This window comes from Lathamus discolor, chromosome 1 (assembly GCF_037157495.1).
Source record: "Lathamus discolor isolate bLatDis1 chromosome 1, bLatDis1.hap1, whole genome shotgun sequence".
Taxonomy (NCBI): Eukaryota; Metazoa; Chordata; class Aves; order Psittaciformes; family Psittacidae; genus Lathamus; species Lathamus discolor.
In genome coordinates, this window is record NC_088884.1 from 64634677 (window position 1) to 64650926 (window position 16250).

Below are 16250 nucleotides of genomic sequence, written 5' to 3' on the forward strand. Positions count from 1 at the left end.
GGTACCTAATGTATCTCACATCTAGCTTGAATATGGGGGGTATTGGGACAACTATTAAGAAAATAAAGCTGTATCCTTTTATGTCCATAGATTTTAACTTTAAATCAATACGTTTGTAAAAACTGCACTTGCAAATCAACTGGAATGAAGACAGACACTCTCCCAAACTGCTTTAGATGAAATGGTGAGATTTCAGGAGAAATAGCCAAAGAGAAGCCTCAAAAGGCTTCCACTTAGACCGTGTCTTTACTGCTCCTTAGGTCCTTTAATAAAGTAAAACACTAGAAGAACAACGGTGTAGCAAATTGTTTAACATTTCAGTGCATTTCACTGTAACAGCCCCTTCTTTAGGTTCTTCATGTGTTAAGGTACTCAAGTTTGTTCTTTTCCTACATACTGTGCCTTGGTCTTTCTACATGTGAAAGACAGTCTTTAGCTTTACAACTATATCAGTTATGAAAACCTGATCTACCCAAGTGTTATTGAAAGCTTGCTATTAACATGTTTAAAAATGAAAAAAATGTTTTTAAATGCTCAATGTTGGTTTAACTGTATTATTCCAGTAAAGTTAATCTGAACATTGTCTTCAGTAACAGCAAGTACACGAGTACCAAATGATTCTTAAACCCTGACCAGGCAAGAATCAAAGCAGCATGAATGTAACTGAATGCACACACATACTATAATGACAGTGCAAAAATTCTATAGAATAACAACTCAGGTGTAGGGCACTGCTGATATCCCAACACTAAGCTCAACAGTTATGTACCAAACAATTAACAACCACAAGAACTTATGGGCATAATTTCTATCAAAACCAAAGATCAATCCTAGTGCAAGGGTTTTGTAATCTTTGCAAGTATATTACTGAAGCTTTCAAAAATTGTACCTAAAGTTAAACAGAACAGCTTCAGTGAACGTTATAACTCCTTTATCAGTTTACTCCAGATAAATTTTTTGTAGGTTTAGAATCCAAACTAAGAGACTTCCAAACACAAAGCAATGTGTACCACAGAACGTAGACATACAGACATAATATGCACCGAAGTCCCCCGTTTTTGTTGTTGTTCTACAGACAATCTTTACAAAAGATTAGTTTCATCATATGCATACTGTATTACAGGCATATTTCTACCACATAAATAAATACTTGTAATATATTAAAAAAATCAGAACATAAATCTTGCCTTTGAAAAACTACCAATGTCAGCGTCTTTAAGGCTCACTAAGCAATTTCAAATTTGTAATGGTATCTACATCTGAAAAATGCATTAATAAAGTTTACAGATCTTAAAAAACAGTTCAACAATCTCTCTTAAATGTTTAATAGCCTCCCTCCTCCACAAACATATGCTAGCTTTTCTTTCATCTCTCTCACACTTCCTATTTTTTATAGTTGTCTTTACAAAAAGAACATCAAAAAGACACACACAATACTCAGTTCAGCTGCTTTCAGAGTCAAGAAAATTCTATTAAATACTCAGGGTAGATTTGGTTGGCATCAAAGATAACAAAGATCTTTGGGTTCCAGGTATTATCCACACAGCTGTCGTACAAGTTCACAAAACTTCCATCTTTTGAAGGAGGCCTCATGTATTTTGAATCACCATTGATATAGTCACCAGTCAGTACACGAGCAAGAAACATGACTTTATCTGGTCTGTGCAGATGAGGCTGCAGATTCACACCATGAATTTGAAAAGTATCTCCATGCTTCATGTTCTCTTTGCAGAAATGACTGGAATATGATGCATCTCTTGCAAAATAAGTCCCTTTCAAAAAAACAGAAAAAAAAAAGTCTGATTATATTGTTATGATAGCTTAACTACTAGAGCATGAACATAGCTATTAGGATGATAAGAAGATGTCTGTTCTCTTATGTTCATGAGCTCTCATGTTCATGGGCCCTCACCCTCCTTCCCCCTGCACTCCCCAAATCCTTAGATTATAGCAACATGACCAAATATTTCTAGTGGGAATGTTTTAGTAGAGAGATTGTCTTGTGATTAACGTTGCTTCCACTGCAACACTGCTGCACACACACCCTGGACCTACTGGCTAGTTTTGGTAATTACATTCCTTACTGCATCCTAACTTTCTTAAAATACACTTGATGTAAAAGCAGAGCTATATTAAACAGCTCTTGAATAAACACAGTGAGTGTATCACAAAGAACTTAATATGGGGAACACTTCACAATGTTCAACTTTTGAGACTGCCGAACGGTTGTATCTGGCAAAAATACTTACCTTTTCCATATACAGCAGCATGTATCCCATTTATTCTCCAGTCAAAGTTATGAATACATATTGCTTCAACAAATTCATTACTGGTGCCATGAAATAACATCTGCTCATTAATAGTTGGAACACCTCTTTTCTTCTTTAGTTGAGCTTTTTTCCTACAGAGAACACACAACATGGCATTACAAACATCAGTACAATTGAATTAAGTTACTACTCTGAAAACACTATGGAGGGGACAGACCTAAAATACTCTGTACATTCCACTTGAACTAATCCAGATGACTCTAGTTTTTAACAGATGATTCTGTTTTTAAAGTGATCAGAATTCTTAAGGGACATGTTTTACTTCTGGATGCTGTGGACTATTTTCATAAGTAATCCAAGATTAGGAAAAAAAAAAGTCTTTATACCAATTTTATCAACATTCTTCACCTGGCATTAGTTTCAGTAATTTTATGCAGATCCATTTTAAAAGAAAGGCATTTTTCTCCCACTTGGTTCCCTCCACCTACTTAAACAGCATGGTTAACAAATTTAGTGGATTATAAAGTATAACTACTCAGCCAAACCAGCAAAAATATTAAAAATAAAATTACCTAAATGTCAAGGTAAAATTACTTCAATGTGATCATTTTATAAGTTTTCCAAATTTATCATTCACATACATTCTAAGAGATAGTATTCAATCCTTTGTGTATTGAAGGACTACATGTATATAAAATTTCTGAAAAACAAAAACCACCTTATATTACAGGGGAAACCATATTACGGTCTCATGGGCAGGCCATAGCACACCTTCAATTAAAAAACAGATATTTTCTATCAATTTTTTATGCGACTTTCTCTCATCTGGGTTTTCCTAAGATCCATGAAGAAGCTGACTCTGAACCTGTGCCTAAATCACTGTTCATAGTTATGATCCCTTGACTGTCCAGACAAAAACAAGTCAGAGTGCATCATAGCATTGTCTGTGCAGCTGAATTTTCTTCCTATACAAGCTATAGTGCATGGGGCATTGTGCTACATACTTAGGTTTATCAGGCACATACTTATCAAATTAAGCTATCTGCTTATAACACGAGTGCACACTTGAATTGGGAAAACACTCTCAGGATCTATAGTTTAGATGTAATCTGAAGAAGTCCCACCAACCAGCTTGAGGGAAAGAGACAGGCAGCAAAGATTCTTTATCATATTAATAGCATTACATTGCAATTATGCATTATTCATAAATAAGTACATTTAGAATCATAGAACAGTTAGGGTTGGAAAGGACCTCCAGATCATCTAGTTCCAACCCCCCTGCCATGGGCAGGGACACCTCACACTAAACCATCCCACACAAGGCTTCATCCAACCTGGCCTTGAACACTGCCAGGGATGGAGCACTCACAATCTCCCTGGGCAACCGATTCCAGTGTCTCACCACCCTAACAGGAAAGAATTTCCTCCTCATATCCAATTTAAACTTCCCCTGTTTAAGTTTTAACCCGTTACCCCTTGTCCTGTCACTACAGTCCCTGACGAAGAGTCCCCCCCCAGCATCCCTATAGGCCCCCTTCAGGTACTGGAAGGCTGCTATTAGGTCCCCACGCAACCTTCTCTTCTCCAGGCTGAACAGCCCCAACTTCCTCAGCCTGTCTTCATACGGGAGGTGCTCCAGTCCCCTGATCATCCTCGTGGCCCTCCTCTGGACTTGTTCCAACAGTTCCATTTCAGAACTTCCATTTCACAGAAGTAGAAATCTTACAGTACTTAGATTGAAAGCGATGTTTATTCTGCTTTGTTGTTCACCTTTTTTTCCCCTCCTCCATATTGCAAACTAAAATACCTATGTTTTGGCAATTTTTTTTCTTTTTTTTTGTGTATTTTTCCTTCCCCCCCCCCCCCTACAACTTCTTTCTAAACCAGAAGAATATCAATAGAATCTCAAGGGCATCTCAGAGGTTTCACCAATAATCTCATTTGTGGTATTTTGTGTAAGAGGCAGAGAGATTCCAGGCATTCAAGTTCTGCTCTATTAGCAATTCAACAAAGCCTAGAAGCTAAGATTCCCTGCACACACTACGTGTGTGAGGCAAAACCTCTGAGCTAACAGCTAACAATGCTGAATATCTGAAATTTTTCAGTCAGCAGCCCTCTATTGTTGGCAGTTGATCTCTAACAATGTATAAAGGTAGCCTACAATAACTTCTCCTGAAACAGAGGAACAGAACTTATAGAAAAAGTGAATAATAAGTTGTCCAAAAATGTTCTGAAACAGTCCTTCACTATCTCTGACCAGTTGATTTCATAAAAACAATTTAAAATAGTCATTAATATGAGAACTACTACAACAGCTAAATCTGTTTTGACCGCTACCATGTTGCAAATAATGGTTTAAGCAATGCTCAGATTTAATCACTGATCTTACCAATGAAGCAAAACACTTTCTCAAAACTACAAAAGTCAAAATTTTAAGTAACAGTTGTTCCTCATAAGTAGCAGAATATACTGAGCACTCTCAAGAAGGTGTTTCTGCAGAATGTGGAAATGCACAGGACTTTTTCTAGAATTGTAGGCTTAAATTATAGGTTTAAGCCAACAATGATGTATGTGACTTTAATTAACATAGTAAAATACAACAAGCTGTTCTAACTTGCTGACACATAGGGAATAAGGAATGTCCGGCTAATGGGGGAAGAAAAATCAAGGGACTGGTAACAACTAAGGAGGCAATAAATAAGACCAAGGATGGCAGCCTTCAAGATAGCAGAGACTGGAACAGAATAAAAGCAAGGACATACCAACTAACTCAGCACTAGGACCCTGTGGGCATGTGCAAGCACTGGTGTCAATTGGTAAACACAGTGAAGAAGACTAGTGGGGACCACCAGACAGCCAATCAGCGAGAAAGCGCATGTGTAATTAGAATACATATCTTATAATTAGTTCCTGAAATATCATTAATATGTAAATAAATTCATGAGAAAGTTGTAAGTATGCATGAGTATGCTAATTATATAGTCACTACCAGTAAGTATTAGGCATGCTCACCTTTCGAAAATAATTTGCATGCACGCCCAAAGCTGCAGTAAAGAATGCCTGCTTTCTAAAACTCCAAATTGAGTCTCCGAGAGTTTCTTTAACTGACTTTTGTGGTAACAGAATCACAGAATCATTAGGGTTGGAAAGGATCTTAAAGATCATCTAGCTGCAACCCCTTGCCATGGGCAGGGACAGCTCCCACTAGACCAGGTTGTTCCAAGGCCCATCCAACCTGGTCTTGAACACTGCCAGGGTGGGGCAGCCACAGCTTCTCTGGGCAACCTGTGCCAGTGCCTTACCACCCTCACAGGGAAGAATTTCTGCCTAATATCTAACCTAAATGTCCCCTGATTAAGTTTGAACCCATTACCTCTTGTCCAAGCACTGAAATCCCTGATGAAGAGCTCCCCTCCAGCATGGATACCTACAGCCCCCCTTCAGATACTGGAAGGCTGCTATGAGGTCTCCATGCAGCCTTCTCTTCTCCAGGCTTAACAGCCCCAAATTTCTCATCCTTTGTATAGGAGCTACTCCAGCCCCCTTATCATCTTTATGGCCCTCGCTCTGGACTTGCTCCAACAGATCCATGTCCTTCTTATGATGCAGATACCAGAGCTGAACACAGTACTCCAAGTGGGGTCTCACAAGAGCACAGTAGAGGGGCAGGATCACCTCCTTCGACCTGCTGGCCACGCTCCTTTTGATGCGGCCCAGGACACAGTTGGCTTTCTGGACTGCGAGCACACACTGAAGCCGGCTCATGTTCAGTTTCTCGTTGACCAACACCCCAAGTACTCCTCAGGCTGCTCTGAATCACTTCTCTGCCAACCTGTAGCTGTGCCTGAGACTGCCCCAACCCACGTGTAGGAATTGCCTTTGCTTTTTACTGATTTAGAACAGAACTCAAAGAGTCTAACTATTCTAAAAATAAAAAAAGAAAAAAATCTTAGCACTTTCCACCAGCAGTGACAAGCTAATCCAGTAAAACAAAATTAAGTTGATCCACCAGTCAGATCTCTCATATAACCAGTTCGACCAATACCTCCAGGTCCTTTTCCATGAGCAGCTTTCCAGCCACTCTTCCCCAAGCCTGTAGCACTACACGGGGCTGTTGTTGCCCAAGCGCTGGACCAGGCACTTTGCCATGTTGAACCTCATATAGTTGGCCTCAGCCATTAATCCAGCCTGTCCTGATCCCTTTGTAGAGCCTTCCTACTCTCAAGCAGATCAATACTCTTGCCCAACTAGGTGTTGTCTGCAAACCTACTGAGAGGGCACTCGATCCCCTCGTCCAAGTCATCAATAATGATAGTAAACAGAACTCACCCCAGTACTGATCCACTTGTGACCAGCCAACAACTGGATGTAACTCCATTCACCACAACTCTTTGGACTCAGCCATCCCGCCATTTTTTTACCCAGTGAAATATACACCCATCCAAGCCATGAACAGCCAGTTTCTGCAGGAGAATACTGTGGGAAACACTGTCAAAAGCTTTACTAAAGTCGAGGCAGAGAATATCCAGCTCTGTCTCATCCACTAAACAGGTTACCTTGTCCCAGAAGGAGATCAAGTTGGTTAAACAGGACCTGCCTTTCATAAACCAATGCTGACTGTGGCCGATCATCTGGTTGTCCTGTACATGCCACATGATCGTGCTCAACATCTGTTCCATAACCTTCCCAGGCACCAAGGTCAGACTGAGAGGCCTGTAGTTCCCCGAATCCTCCTTCCAGCCCTTTTTGTAGATAGACAGCAAACTTGCTGACTTGCAGTAAATAGCAACCTCCCCAGTCACTGCTAAGTGATTGCTCAGAGAGCACTTCCACATGTACCCTTTGGTGGATCCCATCCACTTCCTTCTGTGCCCTTTGGTGGATGCTATATGGCGCCACAGACTTGTGTACGCCTAAGTGTAGCAGCTTACTGACCATTTCCTCTTGAATTATGGGGGCTTCATTCCACTCCTTGTCCCTGTCTTCAAGCTGGGTGCCCTGAGAACAATTGGTCTTACTAAGGCATTAAGTACCCGAGCCTTTTCCTCATCCTTTATCAGTGTGTTTCCCCCAGTATTCAATAAAGGACAGAAATTCTCCTTAGCCCTCCTTTTGCTGCTAATGTATTTAAAAAAACATTTTTTATTGTCTTTTATAGCAGTAGCCAGATTAAGTTCTAGTGGGGCTTTGCCCTTTCTAATTTTCTTCCTGCATAACCTCATGACATCCTTGTAGTCCTCCTGAGTTGCCTGCCACTTCTTCCAAAGGTCATAAATTCTCTTTTTCTGAGTTCCAGCCAAAGCTCTCTTCAGCCACACCACTCATTTTCCCCATCAGCTCATCTCGTGGCCACATGGGGATGGCCTGCTCCTGTGCCTTTAAGATTTCCTTTTTGCAGAATGTCCAGCCTTCCTGGACTCCTTCGCCCTTCAAGACTACCTCCCAAGGGACAACTTCAACCAGTCTCCTAAACAGGCCATAGTCTGCCCTCCAGAAGTCGAAGGTAGAGGGAGTTCTGTTGAGCCCCCTCATTACTTCCCCAAAAAGCAAAAACTCGTTAAGAGAAGGCTAACTCTCTTAACCAAGAACTTAATTTCCTTATGCATTTTCATGATACACCTTTAAAGTAACAATAAATTGGACATCTTTCAAAAATTCATATCTATGTAAATTTTTAATATACATCTGCCTAAGTTATTTCCTCACTGTTTAACTTAGTTCAGTTGGTTTTAAGAGTGTACTATATCTTTTAAACAGATTGTGATATGAACTCCTTCTTAGAGGCCACACAAATAAAACTTTTGTCAAATATGACTGCTTAAGATTGATACTTAAGTGGAAGCAAAACTCAGCACTTCCTACTTCTTCCAGGCTAGCACAATATAAAGAGGGAAAAGCAGAGAACTTAGAAAAAGCTTTTGTAGCACATTAAAGAAAGAACATGAAAATGTGCTAATTGGACATTTAATTTTGGCTTGTTAAATTTTTTAACTTTCATGAAACCAAGGACACAAATATTTATTTGCTTTGTTCACTAAAAATTACAGTAATACAAGCCTGTCAAAGAATTATTTTACAAAAAGCACTGTTAAGTACCATAGGCATCTACCACATGGACATCCTGAACATCTTTAATGCATCAGTCTTGTCTGTGCTACATCTACACCTAATGCATTTCTACAAGTATTACATTTCTGCACCTGCAGAAGCTACAGTCTTGAAAATGGAATTCTGAATACAGAGGAATGACAAATAAGAAAGTTTTAAAAATCTTAAGTTACACATATTTTCATCAATAATAAAAGCAATGAAACATATTTCTGCTGCATGCCTTCAAGATTTGCTCCATTAACAATACTAAGACTGTTGGTTTTAGAAATAATCTCACCTGCAAAAAAACTCCCACAAGTCTAGATTTTGTATTCTCTTAATTCTTTTAATTCGGTGGCTATCCATTGTTTTTCCAAAGAGACTAGAAACTTCATTATATTCATTTGTTTTCTTTTGCAATGGAATAAGCTGGAAAAAAAGAGGTTAGTACAATTTCAATTCAATGCATTATTTCATTATCATGTATTTTTCACCAACTTCCATACCAACTCTTACCTGATATGGCTCATCGGTATTTACATTCTCCCAGTGTGAAGGCATAGGGATAGCCTCATTTTCACAGATGAAACTTCAAACAAAACAAAACAAAGCAAAAATACATCACTTCAAAGCCATGACACATTTTCTTCCAGTCAAATTCTTGCTCAAACCTAAAACCTTACACAAAACTACTTAGCTGAAACAAAGGCTGCTGTCAGCAGGTAAGGTTAAAGGCAAGAGGTCTTATTTTGTATTCAAATTCTGGCTTAAATTATTGTAAGTAAACCACCATAGTGAGCAGCTTTAATACATCATCTACAGCAAAAGATAAGATAAATTGGAAGAGATGGTCAGAAAGTTCTGCAACCAATCAACAAAACCCACCCCTCAAAAAAATGCAAAAAACAACACCCACAAAAAAACCCACAAAACAAACAAAACAAAAAACCAAAAAAAAAACCATGCTCAAAAAAAAAAAAAAAACCAACACCAAAACCAACCAACCAAAAAACAAAAAACCAACAAAACAAAAATGCCCAAAAGGAAAAATGCGTTTTAAGCATATGCGCCATATACATAGCAGCTTTTAAGCCTTAAAGCCAGGACTAAAAGAAGCAGTCTTCTGAAAGTAAAGAACAGTGTTATACCATGGAAAGCGAGTACTGAATGCAGTTATTCGAGAAACAGAAACCGAAAAGTGAATTGCCACATTACTGCATACACTCTTCAGCAAATAGCCATCAAAAAAGAGCTGACACTTCAAAAAAAACATGCCTTCTTGAATGTCAGTGTAAAAAGGTTACTGTTACATTTCTCACTAGAAGTAACAATTTTCTTTTTGAAAATACCACACTAAAATTCAGAACTAAAATTATTTCTAAAGAAACTAGCTAGAGAAAAAAGCCCACATATTCCATATAGTCATTTTTACCTGTGGTGGTATCACTGCACAGATCAATTTAGAGTTTATTGAGTATCAGATTTACATCAGCACAGCTTTACATCTAATGACTTATCAGATGGTAAGAAACTTATAATCTACTGCAATTAGACTCATAAAACAATCTGGTTGTTAAGATGCAGAATTCTTGTTATTTCAAAACATTTTAGAGTAAATGATTAAAACATACAGGCAAGAAAATATATCTTTTTTGCTGTTACAATAATACTAAGAAGTCATTATTAAAATGGAACAAACACTAAGTATTTTGCTGCTGCTTCTCCACAACAATTGTGATTCAACAGGTATTTACAGGGACTCCAACGGCTAGACTTAGGCACAGCTTTAAGTACCTTGCTAAAAGTTATCAATATTCAGTATGCCTTGCCTGTCCCACTGCAAGTCCCTTAATTTCTCCAGAGGTAAAAAACCCACAACAACAGCAACAAAAAACCAACACCCTAAAAATGGCTTTTGGTGTTCTTCTCTGAAATGTCTTCCTTCTTCACTTGACTAGCTCTCCCACCTTGGTTCACCTTTCAAATTGCTTGATGTGAGAAGTAAATAAACAACAAATATAAAATATAATTTTGCTTCAGTTTACTTAGAAGAATCATGAATAAAATAAAATTAAGGCATCTTCTTTTTATTTCCTTACCTGAAAGTACTGATAGAAAAGGGAGCTCGCTTTATTGGACGTTGCTTAAGGGTAGTTAGGTTGGTTTGTTTCATCGCTAAGCATAAAACAAGAGTTAGGATGAAAGTTTCTGGAATTCATCTATAGCATATGAAACATGTAAGTGTAATTTTAAAAATAACAATACTACACCCAAAGTTGCTTGACAGGAAATCCCATTTCAACAATTAACAAATGAGCATTTTCGATAAATGTTTCTAAATACTGGCTTTAGAATCATTGTCATTTACACAAGTTGGCAGAATGCACAAATATTACAGAAAAGGTTTACTGTTAAAATATACATCTGACATTCAGCCCCACTGAAGCACTGGCAAAACTTCCACTGGCTTTAATACAACCAGGATGACAAAGCATGTTACTACATGCTATTTTACTAATAAACTACATTACAAAATTGTAACAAGGCAGTTAAACAGTTATAGTTCTAAAAACTACTATGTACTTTCCAGTAAAGACAACATTTCCAATCACAAGAATCACAAGTTTTTGCATTAGGTACAAGGACATTAATATGGTGAATGAACAAATAAACTGGTGTATCTGGCACTTTCTATTATTTACTCTATGAAAAGATACACACCTGAAAAGTCTAGCGTGTAGTTAAATTTTGCAGTAGTAAAACAAACAGAACCATGTGGGTTTGTTCGGAAGCTCCTTTCAATATCTTCACTGCTAACAGAGCAATGACTGTTTGAATCAGTCTTCAAAATAAATGAAAAAGCACATTTAGACAAACAGCAATTGGTAGTTTGATGCATGGAATGCATCACAGCTAATGTAACTTCATAGGTATTTACCTGAAACATATGCCATTTACCACACTCAGCCAAATAAAACCAGCCCCACTGAGTATCAGAGGTATCCATCTCTTCAACTGAATTTTCCATTTTTGGAAAAAAAATCTTTTATTGTTCTTTGAAGCATTTCCTGAAACATTCACACACAAACACAAGAAAAGTTTTGATAGTATTTAAAAACTGCACTGAGAAATTTATTTAAAAAATAAAGTGAATTTGCAATCTTAAAAAAACAAACAAAAAAACAGCAGGTGGAAGGCAGATTTGCTTTCTCTTTGTCAGAGAAAAATTCTCAGTTTGCTACTTATCCAGTATTATTCTTTAAGTTAGTTAAAGATTCCCAAACCTGTCTCAAACGTCTAAGTGTACCAGTAAAGGCAAGAGCTATAGGTTCTAAATGATCAGAGAGGTGCTAAATGCCACACTGATGAACATATGAGCAAGGCCATTCCTATATACAACATACATACCACCCACAAATGAAGTGTTGGGGTTACATCTGATAGCTTGATGAAAACATCTACTAGAAACTCGGCAACAGTGAACAAATCAGAGTGGATATCAGAAGTTGTTAGGAAAAAACCCAACCAACCAAACAAGCAAAAAAAAAACTAACACAAAGAATGTAATTATTTAACTGTTCAAGTCCACAGTTCCTCAACTGCATGCAGGTTTGTTTCCCCCTAATGCACCCTCTTAAAAATGATACAATAAAATGACCAGTACTCTGTACTTGTAACTACAGAGAAGGTTCACACCAAAAGCCAGAATGGTTTCCACGCTGCATTCCACAAGCAACTACTACCATAGTTGGGTTTCCACAGGATGGAAGACAGGATTGAGGAAAGGATATAGCAGAGGTCTACAAAACCATGACAAAACCGAATAGGGAATAACAAATCACATTTTCTTCCAAAATAAGGAGACACCTATCAAAGGTTGCACATGTTAAATTAATAACAAGTGAAAGAGAGAACTTTTTCATAAAACTGATGGCAACCTATGGAATTTCTTTTCATGGTATGCTGTGGATGCTGCAAACTTACAGAAGTTTAAAAAGCAGCTAGACGAGTTCGAGCCTACCAAAAGCTGGAATACCTCCGGAAGGACAGTCCCTGACAGATTTCAGCTCCTTCATTTATCAATAAAATCCTGAAAACTCTTAAAGTACTTGACTCTACTTGCATGTATCTCTTAACATGTCGACTTTGACTGTCACATATCCCCCCCCCCCAAGCAAAAATTCTAAGTAGGCTGAGAGGAATCTTTCAGAGAAAGATGCTTGCCCCACTCCCAGAAAAGATCAGCAATTCATCCACTCTTATTCAACTGATTAACCAAGACTGGCACTCTTCCCAACTATTTCTTCAACTTAACTTTTGCTTCTGAGAAGTGGAACAACATGCTCCAGCCCAAATAAGTCAAATAATGTCCAGTTAATACCTCAAATGCTTCATTAATTGTTTCCTGGACACTTCAACCCAGAAAAAAAGTAGAGACCTGACGAAGGCAAATTCTGGAGACCAGAAGTTGGCACCAGGTGGACAGTGCTACTGGGGCAGCAGTTGAGAGCAAAAGGCCCTTCTAGCCCCACCTTTCCGTCTTACTTTTAACAAGCTAGCCCTATGTGTTAGTTTGAAAAACAACCTCAGAAACCTCTTTGTGGTAACAGCTAGAGACTGCATTCTAATTATCAAAACTCCAAAGCACTATAAAAATCTAGTTGTTTAGAAAACAGTGAAATCAGAAGTGAACTTCCACAACATCTCTGAATGGCAGAATCTGAGGGCAAACCTACTTTAGTACAAATGGAACCCTACACAATTCTACATACATGGATAGCTCCCTCACATTCAAGCAGAACTACAATAAAGGGACATCAGCTGCATGGAAACATATTTTGAAAGAGGCAAGAAAACTCTTATTTCAGATAACATCTGTCCCACATCTCTTTTATTCGTCACAGCAATACAAAGTCACTTGTCAAAGTCAAAATACATTTGCTAGGTGTTAAAGCACAACTGGCCAACAACTTTTGATACTAATCTTTCACCTTCAACTTCATTCTTCCTCTCCAGTGAGTATTTGGCTATGTTCCCTCCTACAGAGAGAAGGCAGAAGTAGTCTACACTTTTTTTTAAGCTACAAGAAAAGCAAATCGGGTTTTGTAGGTAACATTTTGCGACCTCATGTTCCCGCTGAAACCTCAGCTCCATTGCAATTTTAGTTCAGGGCCTTGAATTTGATGAATCAAATCAGTAATGCCTTTTGAAGAAGTTACAGATTGAGAGGACAAGTTTATCTGTGCCCTGACAACACACATTTCTCTGGGGACAACACAGCCTCCAGAATAAACCATTTACTAAAGAGACAGTTATCTCTGTATTTCAAAAATGCTACACTCAGTTCACATGTATTGCCCTAGCCACAAATTCTAGGGTAAGCAGGCAACTTCCAGGATACTTAGAAGTATGGAAGAATGACCCAAAAGCATGAACATGTAAAGCGATAAAAACAAGGGCTGTTCTCAAAGGTAATGCAAATCCAAGATTTCTCAACTTTTCACTGAATTTAAAAATCAAACCCACAATATTTATAAGAAGCTTTTTTTGTTTTGGTTTGGGGTTTTTTTTTGTTTGGTTGGTTTGGGTTGTTTTTTTTTTTTTTTTGTCCAAAAACTCTGAATGAACGCAGAGTGAGCAGAAAAATCTCAGTAGGTTTTTCTGGATGTCAACTATCAAAGATGCAGCAATCAGAATTTTATTAGCAACGATGTTACTAACAGAAGGCCTCTCAACTCCCATTATCAGCACTGTTTCTACTGGTCTGTCTAGGAGTTACCAGAGCAGCTCAAATTAAACACAATTACTCTGACAGCAAAAACATCCTCCTAAACAGAACAAATGTTTGTTACATGTTGTACTGTGACTGAATGGCTTTATTATTACTAGTAATGTGTTGCCTTGTTTTTCCAGAAGTACTTTAAAGTTTGACTAAGAAACATGCTTTATAGTGCACAGAATCACAGAATCGTTTGTGCTGGACCTTAAAGCTCATCCAGTTCCAGCCCCCTGTCATGAGCAGGGACACCTTCCCCTAGACCAGGTTGCTCCAAGGCCCATCCAACCTGGCCTTGAACACTGCCAGGGATGGGGCAGCCACAACTTCTCTGGGCAACCCGTGCCAGCGCCTCAGCACCCCCATGGCAAAAAAATACAGAAGCATTCCAATGGTCTATTTTGCTTGCTTTCCTGTGCTGCGTACTTCCTCTTGGCAGACTGTGCTTTGTGGCTGAGACCCTTTTGCCTGCAAACATCAACTTTGTAAAGTTTCCTCCTGGAAACACTAGCATTTCTAAGGGACTCCGTCTCTTCCTCAGAGAACAAGGCATCTGAGCGGGACGGTTGGCTGAGGTAAACGTGCAGGAAAGTAGGGTAAACGAGAAGGAAGAACAGCATTAACACTAGTACGGGACACCCCTTAGACGACAATATCGTCTGCAACTGTATCACTACTTACCCTCTTTGTGCTGAAGGGGACCACGGTTGCAGTCACCCCCTCTATCGACCCCCTCCAGAGCTGATCCCATCTGAGTTCAGGGACACGGCGGGGAGGTCAGTCTAATCACTGCACCAGCACCTCTCCATTTGGGCCGCAGGCGTCCCCGAAAGATGGTGGCCTACGCCTCCCACCCCCTTCCCCAACCTGGCAGCGCTCTCGCCGGCGGGGCTGAGAAGGGAAGGGATGGGAGGGGGTAGGAGAGGAAGGAAGCGGAAGGGAAGCGGCCTGCTGGGCGCACCTAATACGGAGACGGGCTGAGGAGGAAAAAGAGGAAAGGAGCGGCCGTTTCCCTCGTCCCCCTCCCGCCCGCACTCACCGCATCGGCCGCCCACCCCGAGCTCGCTCCCCAAATACCGCCCGGAGAGCAGGCTGAACGGGGCGGGGAGTGCGTGCGGCAACGGGAGGCGCACAGGCCGCGTCACCGCTCAGCCGCCGGGCGCTTCCGTTATCGGCGGCAGAAGGGGCGGGGCAGCAGCTGTGCCGGTCGCGCTCGATAGGCTCGAGAGAGAGCGGGACGAAGCGAGGGGTGCCAGTGAGCAGCGGAGTAGGAGGTGCTGGACGGGGGGTGCGGGTTCTGTTCTCCCCAGGGCAGCCCCCGGCCCACCTCTGTGGCACCTAGCGGCCCTGGGGCTGTTTCCTGTCAGTCGGTGCTGCACGGTTTAGGTAGCGTTCTCGCGATGAGAGGCTGTGGTGCAGCACCCCTCGCTGCTCTGTACCCTACGGTGGTTTTTAGTTCTTCTGGTTGTTGGATGTTCTTCTGGATAGCAGTGGATTTTACCAAGGAATTTTTACAACCCATAGTTTTCCAGTGAAATAAACGCATACTTGAGCCAGTCTATGCATTTAATTCTGTACACATAGTATTTTAAAGAGCTGGTACCATGTCAGTGTCGGGCACGGCAGCAGCAGTGACCATTCATAACAATCCTGAGGTGTGATTACCTAATGCAAAGAGGGAATAAGAACTGCAGCCTTTTGCAGGCGTTCACCAGCTGGGCCTTTGGGGTCTGCCCGCAGCTTCATGCTGCAACAGATCTAGAAGCAGCAGCAGCTCTAGGACTGCTTAGTAAGAGAGGCCATGGTCATGAGTGCAGCTCACCCCAGACTTTTGGTGCAGAGACTGTAGGATGAGAGCTGCAGAGTGGAAAAGCAGGCAGTGAGTGATGCCTGCTAAAGCAACAACTCCAGGTCCATCAATTTCTCCTCCAGGGAGAGTGTTCTCTTGCCCTCCAGGGGAAGTGTTCCATCCTCCTGACTGTCTTGGGAGTCATCTGCTGAACTTGCTTCAGTTCATCACTGCCTTTCTTGTACTGATGGGTCCAAAACTGGATGCAGTATTCTGAAAGAGGTTTAACAAATGCTAGTAATCCTTTCCTTTGAACTACTGGCTA

General features: G+C 40.2%; 1 protein-coding gene across 3 annotated transcripts; it reads right to left on the reverse strand.

The window, feature by feature from the left end:
• Positions 1-245: 245 nt before the first annotated feature.
• PARP11 (poly(ADP-ribose) polymerase family member 11) lies at positions 246-15323 on the reverse strand. Of its 3 annotated transcripts, none has more exons than XM_065674826.1 (8): positions 15176-15323; positions 11299-11428; positions 11082-11202; positions 10460-10535; positions 8877-8949; positions 8659-8789; positions 2250-2401; positions 246-1772 (listed from the first exon to the last, which is right to left on the reverse strand). In XM_065674826.1, the coding sequence occupies exons 2-8, from the start codon at positions 11386-11388 to the stop codon at positions 1459-1461; spliced, it is 957 nt and encodes a 318-aa protein (XP_065530898.1). In that variant the 5' UTR covers positions 11389-11428; positions 15176-15323; the 3' UTR covers positions 246-1458. The 3 variants fall into 3 exon arrangements, with proteins under 3 accessions (XP_065530898.1, XP_065530909.1, XP_065530918.1); XM_065674837.1 differs by lacking the exon at positions 15176-15323 and adding an exon at positions 14818-15169; XM_065674846.1 differs by lacking the exons at positions 11082-11202; positions 15176-15323 and having other exon boundaries at positions 11299-11413.
• Positions 15324-16250: the final 927 nt, after the last annotated feature.

Bases quoted from the DNA above. Each gene is read 5' to 3' on its own strand.
- PARP11 (XM_065674826.1), bottom strand. From the start codon at position 11,388: ATGGAAAATTCAGTTGAAGAGATGGATACCTCTGATACTCAGTGGGGC. The intron at 11,203-11,298 runs GTAAATACCTAT...TTTATTTTGAAG, and splicing joins GTAAATGGCATATGTTTCAG to ACTGATTCAAACAGTCATTG. The intron at 10,536-11,081 runs GTGTGTATCTTT...TTTTATGCTTAG, and splicing joins CTACACGCTAGACTTTTCAG to CGATGAAACAAACCAACCTA.